Source organism: Plectropomus leopardus, chromosome 1 (assembly GCF_008729295.1).
Source record: "Plectropomus leopardus isolate mb chromosome 1, YSFRI_Pleo_2.0, whole genome shotgun sequence".
Classification (NCBI taxonomy): Eukaryota; Metazoa; Chordata; class Actinopteri; order Perciformes; family Serranidae; genus Plectropomus; species Plectropomus leopardus.
Window position 1 is genome coordinate 9,779,983 of NC_056463.1, and position 20,807 is coordinate 9,800,789.

A 20,807-nucleotide genomic window follows, 5' to 3' on the forward strand; every position below is an offset into this window, starting at 1 on the left:
AAAAAAAAAAAAGAAGAAGACAAAAAAAGAAAAATTTAAAAGAACACACAGTATTACAACATACAGTTACAGTAAAAACAAATAAATAAAATAAAAGAAATAAAAAATAAATAGCACATACACATATAGTGTTTTTGCAACATATGCTATGTGTAGTTGAAGAAAGTCCTTTGGGGCGCCCTATTCATAGTTTTCGCGATAACTATGCTTGACCCTTCTCGGCCACCGTAGACTGAACGGTACACCACTTCCTAAATAACAATATTGTTGTGTCTACTCGCCGCAGTGAAATTCATATCTCTGTGTTGGCTGGCAGTAGGCACCAGCTTCATTGATAGTCAGTCAAATGATTTTACAGTGAGGTTACGAGCCTCAGTCTTGAACAGACAGTTTTATGATCCAAAATGGAATATCTTCTCCAGGTTAAAATAGGCGCTCTGGTGGGTTTATTGCTCCTAACTCTTCTTTTTGGATTCATCCCTGCTCGGGTCAAATGGTTCAGAAACACTAACGGCACAGGTAGGTAAACGTTAAAATAATATTAGCAACTGTGAGTGCTTGTGTTTAGGAATATATCGTATTTCAAAGTAGAGGGGACATTGAGATCGTAAACAACCTCAGATAAACAATGGGGATCATGGCGATCAAAATGTACGTTTTACTTTGAACTGATTACATGTTGCTCACTACACCGACGCCGAACTACAGAAGGAAAGTCACCGATTAAGTTGTAGTTTTCATCCCTGTTCTTCAGTGTGTTACCATTTACAGATAAACAAGTCAAATTTTAATTGCCAGAATTTCCAATGAAGTTTGGTGAATTGGTTCCGTTGAAGATGAGAGGGGGCATTGAAGTCACTCTCAGTCTCAAATAAACAATGTGGATTATGACGAATAATTTCTACATTTCACTTTGATTAGATTACTTGTAACCTTATTACATTAGTGCCGAACCACAAAAGAAAAGTCCGTTATTAATTTGCGTTTTTATCACGGCTTTTAATGTCTTAAATTTGCAGATAGGCAAGTCACACAAATTGACAAAAGTTTTTATAAAGTTTGGTCAAATGGTCCCGCCGAAGATTAGCGGGAGGTACAGGATCCTAGTGGTTTCACCAGCTGTCTGTCCAAATGAACCACGTTTTAGCTGCAGACAGTGTTTTAAAGGCAATTAATGGCTGCTGATTTTATCAAGTGGGACTTAGAAGCCATTAACGTTATGATAACAGAGAATGTGGTGGGTTTTAATCACTGATAATCAAACAGCTACCACTGTAAGCATATATGGTTTCATTCTGTATTTTCTCAGATAATTTGCATATGACATGTGATCTGACACTGATTGCAAATGACTGCACCATTACATTATTATTATTATTATTATTATTATTATTATTATTATCATTATTATTATTATTATTATTACTACACTGTAGACCCATTTGTATGTTATTTATGTCAGCCTAAATGTTAAAGTTCACCACAGTCATTAACAAACCCCTCTCTGGCCCCTGGAGTCAGCTGACAGAGATGTAGCCTAAAGCACTAAGCCCTCTCAGCACGTGGTCACATGTAGTTTGTACAATAGGCAGAACAGGATGTCTGAACTTGATAAAATGGAAGTGAAAGGGCAGTTTCTCTCCATTATATCTGCAAGTGTTTTAGTGCCCTGCTGAGTCATCTTGACTTCATACTCATGATGTATCACATGATCCTTCAACAAATTATTCTGTGGAAGGATTGGCAGTGATTTCCTTCATGTCTCATATGTACCACCAACACTTCACTTATATGCAAATTAATTAATGATGTTTTCTATTGAACTAATTGATAATAAGTTAGAAAATATTAACTGCCCTATTCAGTGTCTTGTTCATTCACAGAGAGAATCATGATTCACATATAGATTTTCTTATGAGAAATACACAAAAGCACTGTAAATCATAGCTGAGGCTGACATTCGAAATTTTACTTTGTTTACTCTGCAGTTTATGGCATTTTATTTGTTTTCATTGTACAACTGTGAGTAGGTTTATGTCATATATACAAGATGTTTTGCCTTTGTCTTTGCAGAAACCCATCGCACAGTTCTGAGTCTGATCAGCTGTTTTGCTGGCGGAGTTTTTTTGGCAGCATGTCTGCTCGACATTATTCCAGATTATCTGTCAGACATCAATGCAGAGCTGGCTGCTCAGCAGGTGGAGGTACGTACCGGACTGATTTGGAAAAAGTCATTATATACATATGCAGCTAACAATTATTTTTCCTGGGAACCTTGAACCAAAAAATGAGGTGTTTTTACTCGATAATTTACCTAAACACTTAATCAATAAACAAAAAAAGACAAATACATGTTTTAAATAAAGTGAGAGCAAGCAGTCGACAGGTACTACAAGAGCTTTGCACTGACTGTATCTTTTAGATATCCTCTCTCTGGTGATTGCTCGTGACAGACTCTTTTCTGTTAATAATCTCTGTTTCCTAATTCCTGGCTTTACTAATTCACTGATGTCTCTCTCTCTGTCTCAAACAGACCAACTTCCCCTTCCCAGAGTTCATCATGGCTGCCGGCTTCTTCACGGTCCTCATACTGGAGAGGATTGTTCTGAACTGTCGGGAGACGGGAGGGGCTCAGGAGGAGAGGGCGCCCCTCATACAAGACAACAGAAATGGGCACGGACACGGACATGGAACAAGCCCTGATCTGGAGAGCAGCGGCCACCACGTCCATGTTGACTTTCAGGCTCACTCTCCCTTTCGTTCTTTCATGCTCTTCCTCTCCCTCTCACTCCACTCAGTGTTCGAGGGTCTTGCTATCGGTCTGCAGAGCACTGACTCAAAAGTAAGAGGAGTTTTTGTTTTGTGTGTCTCAAAGCTGAGTTTTTAAGTATTTTAAATCCAGCATTATTGACGTCCCTGTTTACTAGCTGGCACTTTACGTCTTCCACGGCTTTGTTGACATATTGCAGCATATCTGGGTGTGTTATCACCACACAAATAAGGACACACTCAAAGAAATACATATAAAGCTATATAGAGGTCTAAAACTCCACAGACTTTAAATATGTTCAAAGTTACAGATAATATAAAGCATTTGCCATTTGCTCCACTCTCTTTTTTCTTTATTTAAAGTTAGGCCTCTAACTCTTTGGATTTATTTACATGTCATGCCTCTGAAAAGTGCTGCACAAATAAAACTGGATTTATATTCACAGCGCTCTCATGTTGCCAGAAGAAAGCAAACAGTTTCAGTTTGTAGCGTCCGGACGCTTTGATAGGAAAGGAATCTCGCTGTCATGAGAGTCAGATCTGTGTCTGCCGGTCACAAGACGGCTTACAGTCTGAGCATACTAACAATGTTCCCTCAGGACTTTTCGTCTACATATAACTGTGTGTCATGTGTGTGATCAGCTGGAAGTTCATGCCACTATTTAGAAACAACAAGATACCAAAGGACAATAATGCCATTTAGAACAAATAAACAAAAAACTATGGATTGGAAACAATAAATCAGAAATCACTCCGGTAAAACAATTAGATTTTAATCTGATCTGAGTTTATTGTATGAATAGGGGGGAGTCTGGTTATTGAGTAGCTGAAAGGGGAACACCACCTAAATTGAGAATTGCAGTGTGTTATTTTCATGACAGATAAAAGTTTAATCAATATTTGTTAACCTGAGCTATTCATGTAAGTCTCACACTTGTGATGTCATATAGCATAAAGTCTGGAGCTGCTTCATAGACAATAAATAGGAGCCTGATTTTATGAAACCATATGAAAAAAGTCAGACTCTGTATAATGTATTAAGGCCATTAGAAATGCTACAAGGAGGCAATAGAGTTGCGAGAGGAATATAATTTTTTGATTGATATGATTTAGTGCTGTGTGAATATAGTCACAGTTTCAGGAAATATGGAAAAAAAAATCATAAAAGTTATCAAAAGTTAGCTTCAGTGTCTGTTTCTTGCCAATTTAGCAAATTGAATAAGAACAACAACAAAAAAATCAGTGGACTTCATTGATGAACATACTATAGAAAGCAAGTTTAGCTTTAAAGCAGATCTGCTCTTTTATTGGCCACAATGACCAAATATTATCAGAGAAATCAAGCTGCCGTATAAACAGTATGTCAAAAAATCTCCACATCTATATTGTCGAGCAAAATAGGTCGTCGTATTCTTCACCAAAATTCAACCCATCTCTTTTTATACAAAATCAGCATCATTTGATTTTGTTTGTGTTATAGCAGCTTTTAGAGGAGGCAGAAATAACAGCTGTTTGTTTTCTTCAGGTATTAGAGATCTGCATCGCTATACTCGTCCACAAGAGCATCATAGTGTTCAGTCTGTCGGTGAAGCTGGTCCAGAGCGCCATACGTCCACTGTGGGTGGCTGCTTACATCGGCGTGTTCGCCATGATGTCACCCATAGGCATCGCCATCGGCATCAGTGTGATGGAGGCTCAGCTGCAATCTGGAGCCCTAATCCAGGCGATCCTGGAGGGGCTGGCCGCAGGCACGTTTATTTACATCACCTTTCTGGAGATCCTCCCACACGAGCTCAACTCTCCGGGGAAGCAGCTTCTCAAGGTGCTCTTCATCCTGCTGGGCTTCAGCATCATGGCAGCTCTGACGTTTTTGGGCTGAGACCGGTCGTCATTGCAGCTATCCAGATGTGGACAGCTGGTCGCTTTGTGGAAACTACTGCAGCTCACAGGAACATCACTGTCGTACGGAAAAACAAACTGTCGCTGTTACACCTAACTCTGCAGCTTTTAATGTGAAAGGGAGCGTGACAGCAGAGGTTGGTGTACATATGCTTTCAATATGATTTTAAAACATTTTTGTAAAAGAAGAATGAGGACAATTTATGTATGTATCAATTATTTTAAAGATAATTTTATGAATAGAGGGGCAACAAGCGTGTTAAGTGACCGGGGGGATCACAGGGGAAAGAAATGACAAATCAGAGAGCCCGCTCACTTATCACTGGCGTTGTTTTGAAACATGCTCTGAAATCTGCAAACTAAACCAGAGCCACTGACCTTTGACACTATTGAGGAAACCACTGGAAACAAAGGGCCATGCTGTATATATACGTATGTAATCATGCCAGTATATCAGCACCTCCAGATATTTGACGTTTACACCTCATTTCAATTCAAACAGGAAGCTTCCTTTTTCCAAAACGAAGTGTTTGTGCCTTTTGTTTAAGTATTTCGTGTTGTGTGTTCTGTATTTCAGGCTCAGCTGGAGGGTTGGCATTTGAAACTTTTTATTAGTGGTGTTTCCTCTGATCCACGTTTATTTACTGGCATTTTAGTGCAATCCTTTTAGATGTCTAAAATCAAGCTGCTTTTATTTTTCATTACAAATTAGAATCGTGAGCAATATTTCTAACAGTTGTGTAGTAAAATAGTGTAAATGTAAGCTGACTTCCTGATGCCTTAAGAAGTTGCATGCCAAAAAGAAAGAACGGCAGTATGGTACGACGATATTTCTTTTTACTGTTTGCACTTTACCAATCAAGAGTCAGTGACTAAGTTTACATGCACACTAATATTCCACTATTTATACGAAAATATTCTGAATTCGTTACAGGTCATCTAAACAACATTTTCTATTTTGATATTCCAAATTTGGCCTTTTCCTGTTACAACGTGTGGGATCAGGGTCCCTGCGAATCCTTAAAAAGTCTTAAAGAACTCTTGAATTCATTAATCAAAAAAGAAAGCCATAAATGGCATTAAATTTACTTAAATTAGTCTTTAAAAAGTTTTTAAAAAATGCTCAGACATGGAAAGTAAGATTTTATAAATCGTTTTTATTCTGACATTGCATTGTAAAGTCTCAAAATAATTGGTAACATCAGTTATTTTTTTTGTTAAATAGTTTATAAATTCCTTTTCTTGAACTCGTCATGATGGGAATCCAAGTAGTGAAAACACATGCAGACTGAGAAACTCAAAATCGTCCCAGAGAACCAGAAAAACCAGATATGCACAACTTGTATCAGTATGTCCTTTGTCTTCCATGTGTTACACTCTAAAAAGGATTGTTTTTCAACATTTGATGTAGATAATGTAACTGGCTTTTTCAGAAGTCATGTTTTGTTTTATGTCACAGTAAACATTTAGGCAAAATAAAAATATCCTTCTTCAACTTTGGTAATTGGAAAATTGGCCTTAAACACAATTCTGAGTGGCATTAAAAAAATCTTAAAAAGTCTTAAATCTACATTGCCTTAAGCTGCAGGAGCCCTGGGGACATTCAGGCATTATTCAGGTTCTAGGAGCATTTTTTTGACTTTTGTACAGCCCATTCAGAATATGCGTCTCAATTGGGATTTTTTTTGCAGTTTGCAACACTCTTGTCTGTATCCGGCCAGCTCTGTGAGTTGTTATGGAAACGTTGTACACAAACCAACTAGCAAATAGTTTGCGACGCTGTGAGATTGAGATGCATGCCCAAAAGAAATTTAAATAGGTAGCTGAAGGAATGAAAGATCAAGGCTGATAAATTGGTAAAAATTTGCAAAAGTCTGCTTTTGGTGGAAAACTAAACCCTATTTTAATGCAAAGACAAAAAATAGCACAAGCTGCCCCGGCCGTTCCACTTTTTCACATTTTGTCGTGATGAATGTCATGTTAGGGGACATGAAGTGGAGTATGCATGGCTGCATGTGAACAGGAATATTAGTGGAATATTCATTTTCATTAGCCATGTCAACAGTTTAGTTAGAAGAACACCTTTTTCTAGGTAAAGGGCAAAAACCAGAATACGATGTGCATGTAAGCATAGTCAGTGATTACCTCTACAAATGGGAAATGGCACTGGCTTTAAACAACCCACTGTTTCAATAAGCTGACAACCAATATTTACATTATGTTGACCATTGGCCTTCACATTTTAGTTTGTTCTGTTTTGCCACTTTGTCCATGCTGCTTCATTGAAACATTTTTTTCCATGTACAGTGCTTTTAGTCATCTCTGTTTGGATTGTGGACAACTACAGAAGCTTTAAACATCAGCACAAAGACAAGTACAAGATACATAGTTGTGTGGAGAAATCAAACCAAGCACGAAACTACAGTACGGCAGAACATTGGTTGCATTAATGCAGTCTTAAAATACGGTATAAGCCAAGAGCCAAAACCGTTTTTTTTCATTGTCCACATGTGTTAAATGTGGAGTAAACAAAGAAAAGTGTGTATTAAAGAATAAGTGAAAAACATCTATTTTAAACAGCATAGCACACGCTTGAAAAGGTCATGTATGCATGTGCTTTCAGCCTGCAAACACTGAAAAATGAACCTGTATTTGCATTCCATGTTTGAAATTATGTAACACTGTCTCTTGTTGAGTCACAATCATGTGATAATCAGATTGTTTCCTCATCAGAACAAATTGCAGGAAGTGGAAAGATGTGGGGTGTCAAGAAAAACTTGTGCATGTCAGCAAAAAACACTTTGTCAATGCCAGTTTAAAAGTTGCATGTTACATGCAAGTTACATGCATGCATATTTTGTGCAGATTTGCACATTGTCAGCGTTTTTCATCAAAAGCTATCTGATCAAGACTGATGACATGTTATATGTTGAAACAGTGTTGTTAATGTGCTTTTTGTCAGAATACCAACCGGTGCATTATAATGTATAAAAACTGTGTGTTTGTACGCTACAAAAACATCCACTGTCTTTTTGTATGTAGACCTACATATATTATTTCGTGCCTTATAACCGTTAATTCCAGAAGAGACAAGACTTAGTTATCTGTTGTGTAAACTTGATTAAAGTAAAGATGAAAGGAATTTTCTGCCTACCTGTTTGTGTGGTCAAGACTGTCGCCTCTCAGCAAGAACATCTGGGCTCCTCTGTGTGCGGTTTGCATGTTCTCACATGTCGGTGTGGGTTTTCTGCAGGTTATCCAGCTCCCGCCTTCAGACCAAACACATGCAGGTTAATTGGTGCCTTTAATATGGCCATAGGTGTGAATGTGAGCATGAACGATTGTCTGTGATAGCCTGTGGTATTCTGACGACCTGTCCAGGTTGTCCCACATTTCGCCCAGTGTCAGCTGAGATAACCTCCAGGGAACTGACCCTTTGAAACTGGGACTGACATCAGTTTTCTTGTGCTGTGTTCAGATGCCCTTCACTAACACTTGAATTTTTTTAAACATTGTGCAAATTGGTTTGACTTCTTTCAAAAATGTGGGACAGTCAGCAACTTGGCGTGAAATGTCCCACAAATTGCAAAAAAAAGTTAGTAAAAGTAGATGAGAACATGATGCAAAAAAATAGGGAGAGAGTCATTAGAACATTTTTAAATGACTAAGGAATACTACCAAGAAAGCTATATTTCTAATCACTAGATTTATCAGAAATTAATATTATTTATGTATATTATTTTTTATTTTATTTTGGCCATTTCTTGTTTTTTTTTCTTTCTTTGGGGGGTCTTGCAACTTTTTTGTAAATTTGGGAGTCTTTTTTTAAGTTGATCATTGCCTGCTTTAATGTTTTGGGTTTTTTTTAAAAAAACAACAAAATTTGCTCAGATTTCAAAGGTTTATAAATAATAATAAATTAATAATGTATACATTCTTTAAATACAACTTCAATTTACACAAATGACTCTTTCAGAGATCATTTTTAAAGTATATTAAAAAAAAACTCTATTTGTATAATAAACATGCTGTCTGTTGATAGGTGTTTGAAAGTTATTAGGAAATGTACATTTAATATACACAAAGTACATATTTAATCTATTACTTTGATTCACTTAAGTGCAGTTTAATGGTGTTCCAACATGGCACAGTTAACTGCACCATGTCAAGTACGTGTATATAGCACATTAAGTGTGATATAAATATGTCAGAGAAAGCACACTTTAGATACATTAATCATAAATGGAAACATGGTAACGAGGACAGTGTGTGATCATTGGGGATAAAATGTGGTGTTAACCTCCTTTATGTGTTGGTGCCAGTGAGTTTATTGTTATTATAATCCACCATCTAAAACTATATAACTGATTTTAGTTCCTCTTCCTCTAATCCTAATCCAAAATTTGAATTAAAGTTCAGTATTAATTGTTATATTACTATCTGTTTCTGATGAAGGTTTGAGTGGGTTTGATGCTAATGTGTTTTAAAATGGCAGCAGATTACTAGAGCCACTAGATGGGAGTGTTGATCCTCTGATTGATCTCCTCAACCAATAATGACAGTTTATCATAAAGGCAAAATTAGTGGACTGGTGTATTAGTTTTAGGAATATACTTCAGTGATGTTAATTGTTACAAACATGAAACTTTAAGGCTATTATAACTTTAAAAACCCTTGATTAATCTCCCCATCTACAGACATTTTTCCATGTCACTGTAGGAAAAGCACAGGTGAAATTAACAATATTATTATTGTATAATATTAATATTATTACGTGTCCCAGTAAGCTATTCCAGTGAGCCAGTATGGACAATACCAGGGCCTCCCCTAAATATAATGCAGCTATCATAAGTAAAATATAATATTTTGGCCATCTGAACAGAACCTGAGGATGCCTGTAATGTGTACATTTCACATTGTATTGTTTATTATTGATGTACACATCCTTCTTTTTGATTGTACAGTTAGCGAGAAGTAAACATTTGAGATTTTCAAATGTATTTTTTGGCACTTTAAGCACCACTATTGGAGAGAAGGCAGAGGTCGCTATGGCTGATATCTGCAAAACACGACCCCTCACAGCAAAACTAGCCAGAGTGATAAATAGCACTACAGGTGAGATGAAAAATATGTATTTTTGACTTGGGGATGAACTGTGCTTTTGATTCCTTGTTGTTTTCAGACTTGAGTAAGTGTGACACAAATGAAATAACTCACTGGTACCATTATAATAATAAAACAATTTGATGTCACTTTAAAAAGGGGATTCCTACAGATACTGACCATTTTGAATATTTACATACCATTAGACCCATTATATTTTATTTTAGGTGCAATCCCAGATATAACTGTGAATAAGAGAAAGGTTCGTTTGCTGTATATTATTATTTCTTTCTTCAAGCCACTTTTTTTCTGTTTTCTGAGAAAATAGCAATGTATCATTCAACTTTAAATAAACATTTGCTTTAAAAAATTACTAAAAAAGTTGATAAGATTTGTATATCTATTTTCTGTTTTAACTTTAAATATGCATCAACTATCTACTGTATGCATTTGTAACAATGCAGCCTATTTGTTGGCTCGCAGGGTGACATAACTGGCAGAAATTCCTTCATATCAAAGAACTGAACCATATACCAGAGGCTTGTATGGCCTCGTCTGATGTGAAACATGGAGGCATTGTTAACCCTTGTGTGTGTGTGTGTGTGTTTGAGAGGGAATAGGAGGTTATTCATGAGCATTCACTAATGAGAGGTGCTGCTGGAGGAACAATAGCAGAGTACAGTAAGTCTGCCAGCTCTGAATGACAGAGGCCTCAGTGTGTGGAGGAGGGAGACCCAGCAGAGCCTGCAGCTCCAGTGTGGGATGGACGTTTCTTCTGTTCACCCACAGCTCATTAACCTCTTCTATCAGCTCAGCCACGGCACTCAACTGTGCGCTTCCCCCATTTGCTCTCTCAGACATGATGCAGATTATGACCTGCAAGCTTACACTAGCTCTGCTTTTTCATGCCATGATTTATTCTCAGGGTGCACAATGTCAAGAGAAAAGAAAGAAAAAACTTTTCAGTTATATAAACAATTATTAGATTAATGCACATTTTAATTCAGTTCTTTTATTATAGACTCTTGTATTGTTCCCATCGAACTCTGCGCAAGACAATGGATATACATATTTGCCAAAAATGTTGGCCTATTATTATAAAGCACTTTTCTTTACCAGTCAGGGGAATGAAAGGCATCTAGAATAAAAGCAGCATGTCCTGTTTCCTCAGTACCTTTAGATAAACTTTGATGACTGAGAATCATCTTTGACATCTTAATACACAAAAGGGAAAAGAAAGTGGATGCACAAAAACACATTTAATGACAAAAAAGGTTTCCTACCTTATGGCTGGATGTGTTCCTGTGCTGTTGTCCTTCATTCCTCTCCTGTTGAGGTGCCCAGGTGTGCAGGATTGCCTAACGGGGTGCACCTGGCCGGGGAGGGAGGCACTTCAGAGCTCCTTTACCAGCAGCAGAGGAGACAGGCCTCTGGTTTTGGGACTGCAGACTCTCAGCCCGGGACTTTATTGTCTTGTTTACATGTCTTATGTTAATAAATTTGATATTTTAAAGGTGTCTCCTGCAGTTCATCGGTGGAGTGTTGTTTGCCCCACAGGGCTGCCTTAGAGTGGGACGCAACAGTGAGTGCAGTTACATAAACGTGAATAACCCATTTATGAGGCTTATCCCAAATTATTACCATATTTGGGAGATGGTGTTAACATGAGCACAGAGAAACCGGGGTATTCATATGACCCACGTACATGGTGCTTTCTTTCACAATACTCCAGTTAGCATTTTTGGTTTTCCCCCTAAACAGAATGTAGTGGAAACAGACCAATCTAAGCAGGTAAAGTGAAATAAACAGAAAAAGGTAATCAGTAAGCTACAATAGAAGGCATGTTAGCGACTCCACAAGGTGCCTTGGCTCTTTGAACTGAATGCTCAATGAATCACTGTATTAACATCCTTACAATTAACGCCAACTTTTGGTGAGGTAATTTGGTAATTTGGTAATTTGGTGAGGTTATGAGGTAATGTTTATCATATTCACCTTTTAGTTTAAAGGTTAGCATGCTAACATTCACCAATAACACTTAACACAACGTACAGCTGAAGCTAATGGAAATATGATGAATTGGAAAATTTCCGTTTTGACCCTATGATGATGCTAGATGGAAAATCAGGGCATCACCAAAGTTGTCACAATCCTGAGGTGGACACGAATGTCTGTAGCAAATTTCATGCAAATTTTCCAGTAGTCGTTGAAAAATTTTGCTCAAAACCACAAATGTTGACTTTCTTGTGGCACTAGAGGAAAAGTCAGGAGATCCCAAAAGTCAGTTGGATACATCATCTGGGGAACATGCCTATCTGTACAATGGCAGTCCATTTAATAGTTAATATTTGACTCTGGACCTAAGTGGAGACCAGAGCAACCAATGTGGTTCAGACGGGTTTTACTCCCACAGCGTCAATAAAACACTGCCTGGTCAGTGGCCCTCTACATCAGATAGGGAAACACGATGCAGCCTTTAGCATCTGTATGAGATTCACCAGACCTTCAACCAACTCCGATGTAAACCCATCCACGGCATTTTTAGACGTTCAGGCCAAGTGATGTAGTATAAAAAAAAGTCCACTTAAGGTGGCCGGATCCAACAAGCACAGGACTTTGACCCAGGAGACGGGTGTTTGTGTCCCAAGTAAATCTAAAAGTTGGTTCTATGGCAAAAAAATGTACATTTTTGCAAGTGAAGCAAAAATGACATCAAATGATCTATTGCTATAACTAACAAAGATATAGACAATGATGCATCAGTGTCAAAAAACCAAAAGCAAATGTGTTTTGATTCTCAATTCTATAATTGACAAAACTGCCAAAAAGAGAGTCGAGTTGTCTGATGTTGTGCAATCATGGATGAGTAATCCATAATCTGGGTCCAAAACAAAGTGGTTCCCTCCAATGAGGATTTCAAAGAATGTGCAAAGAGGAATGTGTAATATGAAGCTGAAAGTGTGAGTCCTTCACAGGTGGTCGTTTCTCTCATGTGACATTTTCACAGGCACAAGAGTAAAATTCCAACTCTCATATCACATGAGCTTGGTTAACTTCCAGTCTGAACAGGTAACAAGAGCAACGTGTTGGAGACAAGTTATGATGAGAGAAAAAACATGCAAACACTTTAATTTTAGACAACATGATGTCTAAGTGATAAATACCTAACCTAACAAACAATTAATACAAAACATAAAAATCTAAATAATAATTACATATCTTCTTATAGTTTACTTTCTGTTTGAGATATGCTTATATTTGCATGTGTTCCAAAATCAAATGGTCCAGACCAGCACACCTATCCTCCTCCATCCCAGTTAATGTTTTCTTTCCCAGTTTGCATGATGTAGATTAGCTCCTCATTGTAATCCACTGTGTCATTTAATCCTACTTTGAGTGACGTTTTCAATAACTCCTCCCCTCCTGATCCTCTGTCCTCTTGTTGTCTCCTCTGCCACTCTGTCGACTCCTCTGCTCCTGTCTGCTTAAAGGTAAGTCTGCTCTGCTCTTTAATTAAATCAGCTTCAGCTCGATCAGGGAATACAGATGAATGAAATAATGAAAGTATTATACACTGTTCGGTGTGATGATTAGAAGATAAGCGCTAAACAACGTTTGTTTTAATTGGATGTTTAATGACTATTGATAAGCATTGTTTACTGTAAAAATGACTGTTATTCAGTGTCCATACTGTGTATGTTTTGCTCATGGCACTGTTGATGCTCTGTTTTTGACTGACATATATGAACTTTACATGTCATTGCCTGGATAACTGGTTACAAGTGTTACATCCTAAGGGATGGATTAACACACACACATATATTTTTGCTCTTGGAGCTTCAAGGTGTTTGTGTAATGACTCTTGGTTAAAGACTTTAAATAAACTAATAATAACAGTCAGTATGTGACCTTATGTCACACTAAATTCATATTATATGGCTATATAAGTTTTATTTAAATGTTTAAATAATGTTTGAAGAATGGGTTTAAATGTGATTTCTGGATCAGTACTGTATACTTTCAATGTACAATGTCCAGTACATGTTTTTAAATAGCAGTTATAATGGGTACAGCCCCAGTTTGAGCATGTGATTTTACAAAAAAACAAACACAGGTATCTTATTTCCAAAATGGTCAAGGTCTATTCTAATCATCTGGAGGTCATCTCAAAAAGTAGATGACTCATCTCAAAGTAATAATCCCAAATGAATACATTTGCATATAACAAAAAATAACAATTATTATATTTAAATCAAGTTGCACCTCTGTTTTCTAATCCAACAATTATGGGAGCAAGAAATTTCATATTTTTATCAATTTGCACATATTATCTGTGCATTATATTGTTTTGCGATTTACAAAAAGAGACACAACTTGAAAAACGGGTCAAAAATCTTTTTTTGACTGTGCAGCAAGCAGAATATTTTTTTCATCCAGTTAAATTTGGGGTGAGTTTAAGTTTTTATAACATTCATAGTCACATTTAACAATGGAATAGATGAGGAATTTATTTTTAAAAAATATAACTACATTCATACAATTCTGAATTATGTAAGAACTATACATATCTCTGTACACATCCACACATCATACACTTACATACAACCATGCTTACATTTTAAATGTCATTAAAAAAAACAACAATATACAACAAACAACCCCCCAAAACTTCAATTAATTATCTTTTGTTTTATTCAGATCAGTACTGTACAGGCTGGTCGCTGCTTTCAACCAGTTTGTTCTGCACTGGATAGTTTAAAAGTTCTCCGGGACTCTGGAAATAACTTCACAACAGCAGCAAATTTTGTTCAACTATATTTTTTGTTTTTCCAAATATCACTAGGCATTTATATATATATATTTTGACTATATTGACAAATTCAGACTATATTGGGTGACTGGGTTTTATGGAGGAGTGGTGGTGCTGCATTGTTACTGTACTGTGTAAGGCTTGCAAACACCACCTGTTGCATTTTTGTAGATCAAATGTGTAGGTTTCATAATATACCAATAAATGGATGTATTTTTATCCTACGCCGTGAACAAACTGAATGTGTGGAAAGCTCTGAGAGAAAGGTTTGATGTGTTCATGTTCTGTTTTTGCCAATTCTCATTTCTTCACAGTGTTGGTGAAGCTGCTGTGAGACACTGCAACCATGGCTGCTGTGAGTTTATTTTACAACAAATTAAGAGAGAAAAGAGCACTTGAATGTCGCTTTGTCTCAGTTTAAGCCCATGTGTCGGTGTCTGGCCTCACTTCAGTGGTTGGTCCTGGGTTAAAAGCATCAGCTCTTTGCGGTTCGACTGTCAGCGCATGATGCTGCTTAATACTGTTATTGTGCCAGTAGATGCTGGCTCTGGGATGGACGCTTAAGCTGTTTTTAAGAAGTGGCTTTAGAAGTCCCTTCTGTAATCATGTGAAGCAGATTAAGAAGCCGTCCGCTGGTGTGCATCATTTGGGGTCTGCTCTGGCTAAGATTGGGTCGTTGGTTCACAGATAAAAGAAGTCATTGTAATGAGCTTCAATTGAAGTATTCAGGCAGTAAAATATGTCTAGTTGTTTCAAAAACTGCAGCTACGGAGGCTTAAAACAGTGATTTAAAGACAAAAGTTGCATGATTGATTATATCCTGCTTATGCCGATGTGATCTTTTCTTTCTAAAAGTTTTTGTCCTTTTTGCAGACTGGATGTTTCCGCATGGTGTCGGAGGATGAGCAGGCCATGAGGGCTAAACTGGAGCATTTGACAGTGAAGGATCATGGGCCGGTGTTTGGGCCGTGCCACAAACTGCCTGGACACACTGTGCAAAAGGTAAAAAAAATGGAACTGGACAGCCACATGTAAAGATGAGTTTAAATCAGAATAGTCCAAACTGTAGAGTCCCTGCAGGCCCAAACATTTGTCTGATGTGACCCTGTTGCTGTGATCTTGAAAATGTTTCTGTTCATTCAGGCGAAGGATGAGCTGAGTGAGACGGATGAGAGGCGGGCGTCGTCACTGAAGGACCTGCGGGCCATGATGAACGAGAGAGCGGCGGAAGGAGACGACCTGGCTAAGCTGGTGCTGGAGCGTTTCGGGGACAAACCGGACTCTCTGCTGCTGCGCTTCCTCAGAGCTCGCAAGTTTGAGGTTGTCAGAGCCCACGAGCTCATGAAGGGTTAGTGGTAGAAGACACCATCTATTCGCCCATTTCTATTTTATTTTCATTGTAGAGAGACAAACTGAGATATCAAAAGTGATTTTTTTTGGCATCAATATTGATTGTGTTTCTGCAGATCTTTTCCAGTAGCCTCAGTAATTGAGGGTGAGATCTCTTTTGTGCTGCCGGTTTGCATGAATCCTGCCCATCACTGAGACAGCGAGGCATGGGTTCATTAATTGGGGGCTTTGAGATGCTTCTGCGTTTCCCCTGACAAAGCCCTCCTTTGTGTTTCAAATAGGACAGCAAGTTTACTTTACTTGTGAACCTGCAGTGTTTTCCTGGGAACTTCACAGCCCATGTGCTGATTGTGTCGGTCACAGAGGAGATGAGATTGAAAAGTAGAATGGTTGTTAATTCTCAAAATTATTATTAGTATTATTATTCAATCAGCCATTTTAAGACAAATAGTTCCCGACTACCCTAATTTAAAACTTAAACTTCAGTCTAAAAGTCTAAACCTTTAATACTCTTTCATATCTAAACTACATGGACCAATGTCCACTGACTTCCAAGATGACATATATGACCAGCCCAAAAACAACACATGTTGCTGTCCTTATAGGCACAGTTTTAAACAAGTCCTTAAAGTCAAAAAACAGCAACTAACTTATGCGTAACCCATGTTTTTTGAAAGGATGTTATCACGGGTAAATGGGCTGACAGGAGTGACAATGGCATACTAACATACTAGGCTAATAATAATAACTTTATTTATATAGCACCTTCAAAAATACCGTTTACAAAGTGCTTAGACAAACAAAGAAAAGCTGAGGCAGTAAACCCCAGAGTTAAAAAAACAACTGAAGTTAGTCAATAATGCCAAACAAAGGCCGGACAAGTGTTAGGGCAGAATTAAACAGATTAGAGGCGGTAACACGTCTGAAAAATACAGTAACAAAATAAAGGTAGTAGACACTGAACATTAAGAATAATGATAATAATAAGCAGAATCAACACAGAATAAAGGATACGTTAAAAGATAAATTAGAGGAGAAAATTAAAGGACAGGATACGTTGTTATTCAAAGAAGTCAACCTTGACTTTCGGACACAAGCAGCGTTCTCTGCGTGAAAGTCCTGTGTTTGTTTGACTGATCCTCAATCTGTCTCGCCAACCCTAATCTTCAACTTTTTCTATATTCAAATAACATTACGCAGACTCGGTCACTTTTTATGCTATGTCTCATCACTTTCTCCTCTGCTCGTGTAATAATTACTAAGGCCACTAGACCACTTTGCTGTTGATGTGAGAATATTTGGTCGTCACAAAAACAAAAGCACAAGAAAACACACACAAACATGCACACACATTTATTACTTGAAGCAGAACTCGTTTGTGTGAGAGGGGAATGTGATGTGAACATGAATTTGCTTTGTGGGGTTAATTGCTGGTGAGTAAAAACACTGAGAGCACACACACACACACACACACACACACACACACACACACACACACACGCACACAGTCTCTGGGTTAATTGGTGCCTCGGTATGAAGGGGCTTAGAGCGGCACTGTAGATGCACAGTGGTTTCATTGTGTTTGGGACATCAACAACCTGCACTGATCCCTCTACTCGTACTGTACACAAAAGGTTTGTGAACCATTAGTGCTTGATAAGAGAATGCAGCTGATCTCTCGGTTGTGATGTGTGTGTGTGTGTGTGTGTGGGTGCGCGTGTGCTCGCATGTGTCTGTGTTTGTGTATGTGTTTTGGGGGTCCTCTAGGTTATGTGCGCTTCAGAAAGGAGTATCCTGAGCTGTTTGAGAACCTGACCCCTGAAGCAGTCCGCAGCACCATTGAGGCGGGTTACCCCGTGGTTCTACCCAGCCGGGACAAGTACGGCCGCGTGGTACTGCTCTTCAACATCGAGAATTGGGATCTGGAGGAGATCACATTCGATGAGGTAGCTGTAGAGCAACTTGTTAGAGCACAGCTGCAAGAGCAAATTATTCAAAAGTTTTGTTACAAATGTGTGTGTGTGTGTGTGTGTGTGTGTGTGTTTGTGTGTTACAGATCTTAAGAGCATACTGTGTGATTCTGGAGAAGCTGCTGGAAAATGAAGAAACTCAGATCAATGGTTTTGTCCTGATTGAGAATTTCAAAGGCTTCACCATGCAGCATGCCTCAGGAATAAAGCCGGCCGAGCTCAAGAAGATGGTGGACATGCTGCAGGTCAGAACTGAGGAGAAGTATTTGGGCCAGGGATAAAGCAGGACACAATATGAGGAGGAAGATTTTATATATTTTGCATTACAAGAAAAAAAAATTGAAATGTCCAGAATAAGGTCAAAATGTCAAGAATAAGGTTGAAATGTCAAGAATTAAGTTGAAATGTTGAGAAAAGAAAAGTCAAAATGTCAAGAATAGTCATTATGTCCAGAATAAAGTTGAAATGAAGAATGAGGTTAAAATGCCGAGACTAAGGGCATAATGTCAAGAGCAAAGTCAAAATTGAGAGAAACTGTTGAGAAAAGAGTTGAAATACCGAGAATAAAGTCAGAATGTCGAGAATAATGTTAAAATGTTGAGAATAAAGAAATAATGTCGAGAATAAAATTGAAATATCGAGAAAAAAAGTTGAAATGCCAAAAATTAAGTCGAAATGTTAACAATAAAGTTGAAATGTCAAAAAAAGTTGAAATGCCAATAATAAAGTTGAAATGTCAAGACTAAAGTTGGAATGCTGAAAACAAAATCAAAATATCGCGAATAAACTCAAAATGTCGAGAATAAAGTCAAAATGTCAAAAATAACGTAAAAATGTCGAGAATAGAGTTGAATTGTCAAAAATAACGTAAAAATGTCGAGAATAGAGTTGACTTGTTGAGAATAAAGTTAAAATGTTTAAATAAAGCAGGAATAACTAGAGTGAGTCGAAATGCCAACAATAAAAAATCAATAAGCAATCAAAATATCAAGGATAAAGCTAAACTTTTAAAATAGGGGTCAGGCATAAGAAAAAATAAATCAGAGGAGGAAACTTTTAATTTTTTTTTTTTTTTTGCACTACAAGAATAGAGTTAAAATGTCAAGAATAATGTCAGTTCCTCTGGTGTATCAAATTGTGTCTAGTGATAAAACATATCCTCTCTTTATTGCACACGGTGTAACCATCGATACTCTTGCATCTGTCCAGCACCAGCTGTTTCAGTTTTCATGAATGAAAGTGTATGTGGGCGAATTACTCTTCCATGCAGAGCAGATGCAATGAGAAAAGCTGAGAATGTTTTGATGGGCGACTTTAAAACTATTTTTTTTCTGAATATTTTGTGTGTTTTTATGCAGGACTCTTTCCCAGCACGGTTTAAGGCGGTCCACGTTACCCATCAGCCCTGGTACTTCACCACTACATACAACGTGGTCAAACCCTTTATGAAAAGCAAGCTGCTGGAGAGGGTACGAATGAAGAACTGACCCTTTTATCTAAAACCAACATTCAGTTTCGTCATTTCCTCTGAATACTGTTCATAACTTCCCTCAGGTCTTTGTTCACGGCGACGAGCTCGACAACTACTTCAAAGATTTCGACGCAGACATCCTGCCAGCAGACTTTGATGGGAAAGCCTCTGTCGCAGACTGCCAGGCCATCGCCAACAAGCTTTTTGGCTCTGAAGACACTGCTCTCTGAAAGAACAGTCCTCCCATTTCAAACAAGAGAGTTATAGAGTCCTTCGTCCTAGGTGCTTCTTTTGTGATCAGATCAGGTCTATTTTGAAGCTAGGTTTCTTTTATTATTAAGAGCAAAAAGAAGTGTCTAGAGTTAGGAGCAGGGGGTGGTTTGCAAACAAGTAAAAAAATGTTGATATAAATGGGAAAGAAACAGGATGTTTAGTTACTACAGAGAGAATAACTGATGGTTAATGTGCACCGACGTTCGCCGTTGCTTAACGAGCCGAGGGAAAACAAGAGAGCTGATTATGTGATGATGTAGCTCACATCCAGAGTGAGTCAGTTTGATTTGTTCTTCGCCTTAAAAATGAATTTCACAGCATACAGAACAGCTTTGTGCCTACGATCCTGTCAGTTGAGTGAGAACAGAAGTGCATCACAGTCTCAGGGGTTCAGAAAGATATGAAGAGGGAAACTGATGACAGATATGCCTGCATTTGATTATTGTTTTAGGGGAAGGAGCCTCCTGATGCAGTGCCATGGAAACAGTCTCAACAGCCTTGTTTGAGTTGAGACTCTCAGATGCCTCATGAACCACAAAGATCCATTCTGCAGTTTGCATTGGATTGGGAAATCTTCAAATAAATAGTTTTTTCTTGTGTGTGTCTGTTGTTTAATATGAACTATCTTTTTTTATCATTTGTTTTCCTGTTATTTCATCTAACCTGATGCAGTTTCAGAACATGAGATTTACCAGCTGAACCCACAGACTGCACACTGATTAGCCATAACATTACCAGTAACAGGTGAAGTAAATAGTTACAATTAGTTACAACATTCTGCTGGGAAATTTTGGGTCCTGGTATTCATGTAGATACCCCTTCATGGCAACAGCACTCCCTGATGGCAGTAGCCCCCAACCTACATGCTGCAAAAATTGCTCAGGAATGTTCTGGGGAATGTGACAAAGGGCTCAAATACAAATACATACTACAAAAAAAAACCAGTTTGCACTGATTTTTACTGATTTAAATCAACATGTTTTTATTATAATCAAAATTAACAAAAATGTATATATTTAGATGTATTTACTAAATGTAAGCACCAGTTAATTAAATTGTCTTAATTATGAGTCTCATTTTTATGAGAGAGAGAATATTGACAAGGATTTCTTGTAAGTCTTTTTGATTATTGGGAAAGGAAAAGCAATGTAAATAAATGGTT

The 20,807-nt window shown here is 37.8% G+C and overlaps 2 protein-coding genes and 1 long non-coding RNA gene across 3 annotated transcripts; 2 read left to right on the forward strand and 1 right to left on the reverse strand.

The window, feature by feature from the left end:
* The first annotated feature begins 248 nt into the window (after positions 1–248).
* slc39a1 (solute carrier family 39 member 1) lies at positions 249–7,810 on the forward strand. Its single transcript, XM_042491897.1, has 4 exons — positions 249–519; positions 2,074–2,204; positions 2,534–2,842; positions 4,295–7,810. Exons 1-4 carry the CDS (start codon positions 405–407, stop codon positions 4,646–4,648), a joined length of 909 nt encoding a protein of 302 aa, XP_042347831.1. The 5' UTR covers positions 249–404; the 3' UTR covers positions 4,649–7,810.
* Positions 4,654–11,108, reverse strand: LOC121947031. The gene is made up of 3 exons (XR_006106058.1): positions 11,055–11,108; positions 7,823–7,937; positions 4,654–4,726 (listed from the first exon to the last, which is right to left on the reverse strand). It is a non-coding gene; the product is annotated as an uncharacterized LOC121947031 (long non-coding RNA).
* Positions 11,109–13,238: 2,130 nt separating this feature from the next.
* On the forward strand, positions 13,239–20,495 carry LOC121947045 (retinaldehyde-binding protein 1-like). Its single transcript, XM_042491926.1, has 8 exons — positions 13,239–13,262; positions 14,896–14,936; positions 15,455–15,583; positions 15,725–15,929; positions 17,699–17,877; positions 17,988–18,146; positions 19,260–19,370; positions 19,456–20,495. The coding sequence occupies exons 2-8, from the start codon at positions 14,928–14,930 to the stop codon at positions 19,600–19,602; spliced, it is 939 nt and encodes a 312-aa protein (XP_042347860.1). The 5' UTR covers positions 13,239–13,262; positions 14,896–14,927; the 3' UTR covers positions 19,603–20,495.
* Positions 20,496–20,807: the final 312 nt, after the last annotated feature.

Bases quoted from the DNA above. Each gene is read 5' to 3' on its own strand.
- slc39a1 (XM_042491897.1), top strand. From the start codon at position 405: ATGGAATATCTTCTCCAGGTTAAAATAGGCGCTCTGGTGGGTTTATTG. The intron at 520-2,073 runs GTAGGTAAACGT...TTGTCTTTGCAG, and splicing joins CAGAAACACTAACGGCACAG to AAACCCATCGCACAGTTCTG. The intron at 2,205-2,533 runs GTACGTACCGGA...TGTCTCAAACAG, and splicing joins TGGCTGCTCAGCAGGTGGAG to ACCAACTTCCCCTTCCCAGA.
- LOC121947045 (XM_042491926.1), top strand. The intron at 15,584-15,724 runs GTAAAAAAAATG...CTGTTCATTCAG, and splicing joins CTGGACACACTGTGCAAAAG to GCGAAGGATGAGCTGAGTGA. The intron at 15,930-17,698 runs GTTAGTGGTAGA...GGGGTCCTCTAG, and splicing joins AGCCCACGAGCTCATGAAGG to GTTATGTGCGCTTCAGAAAG.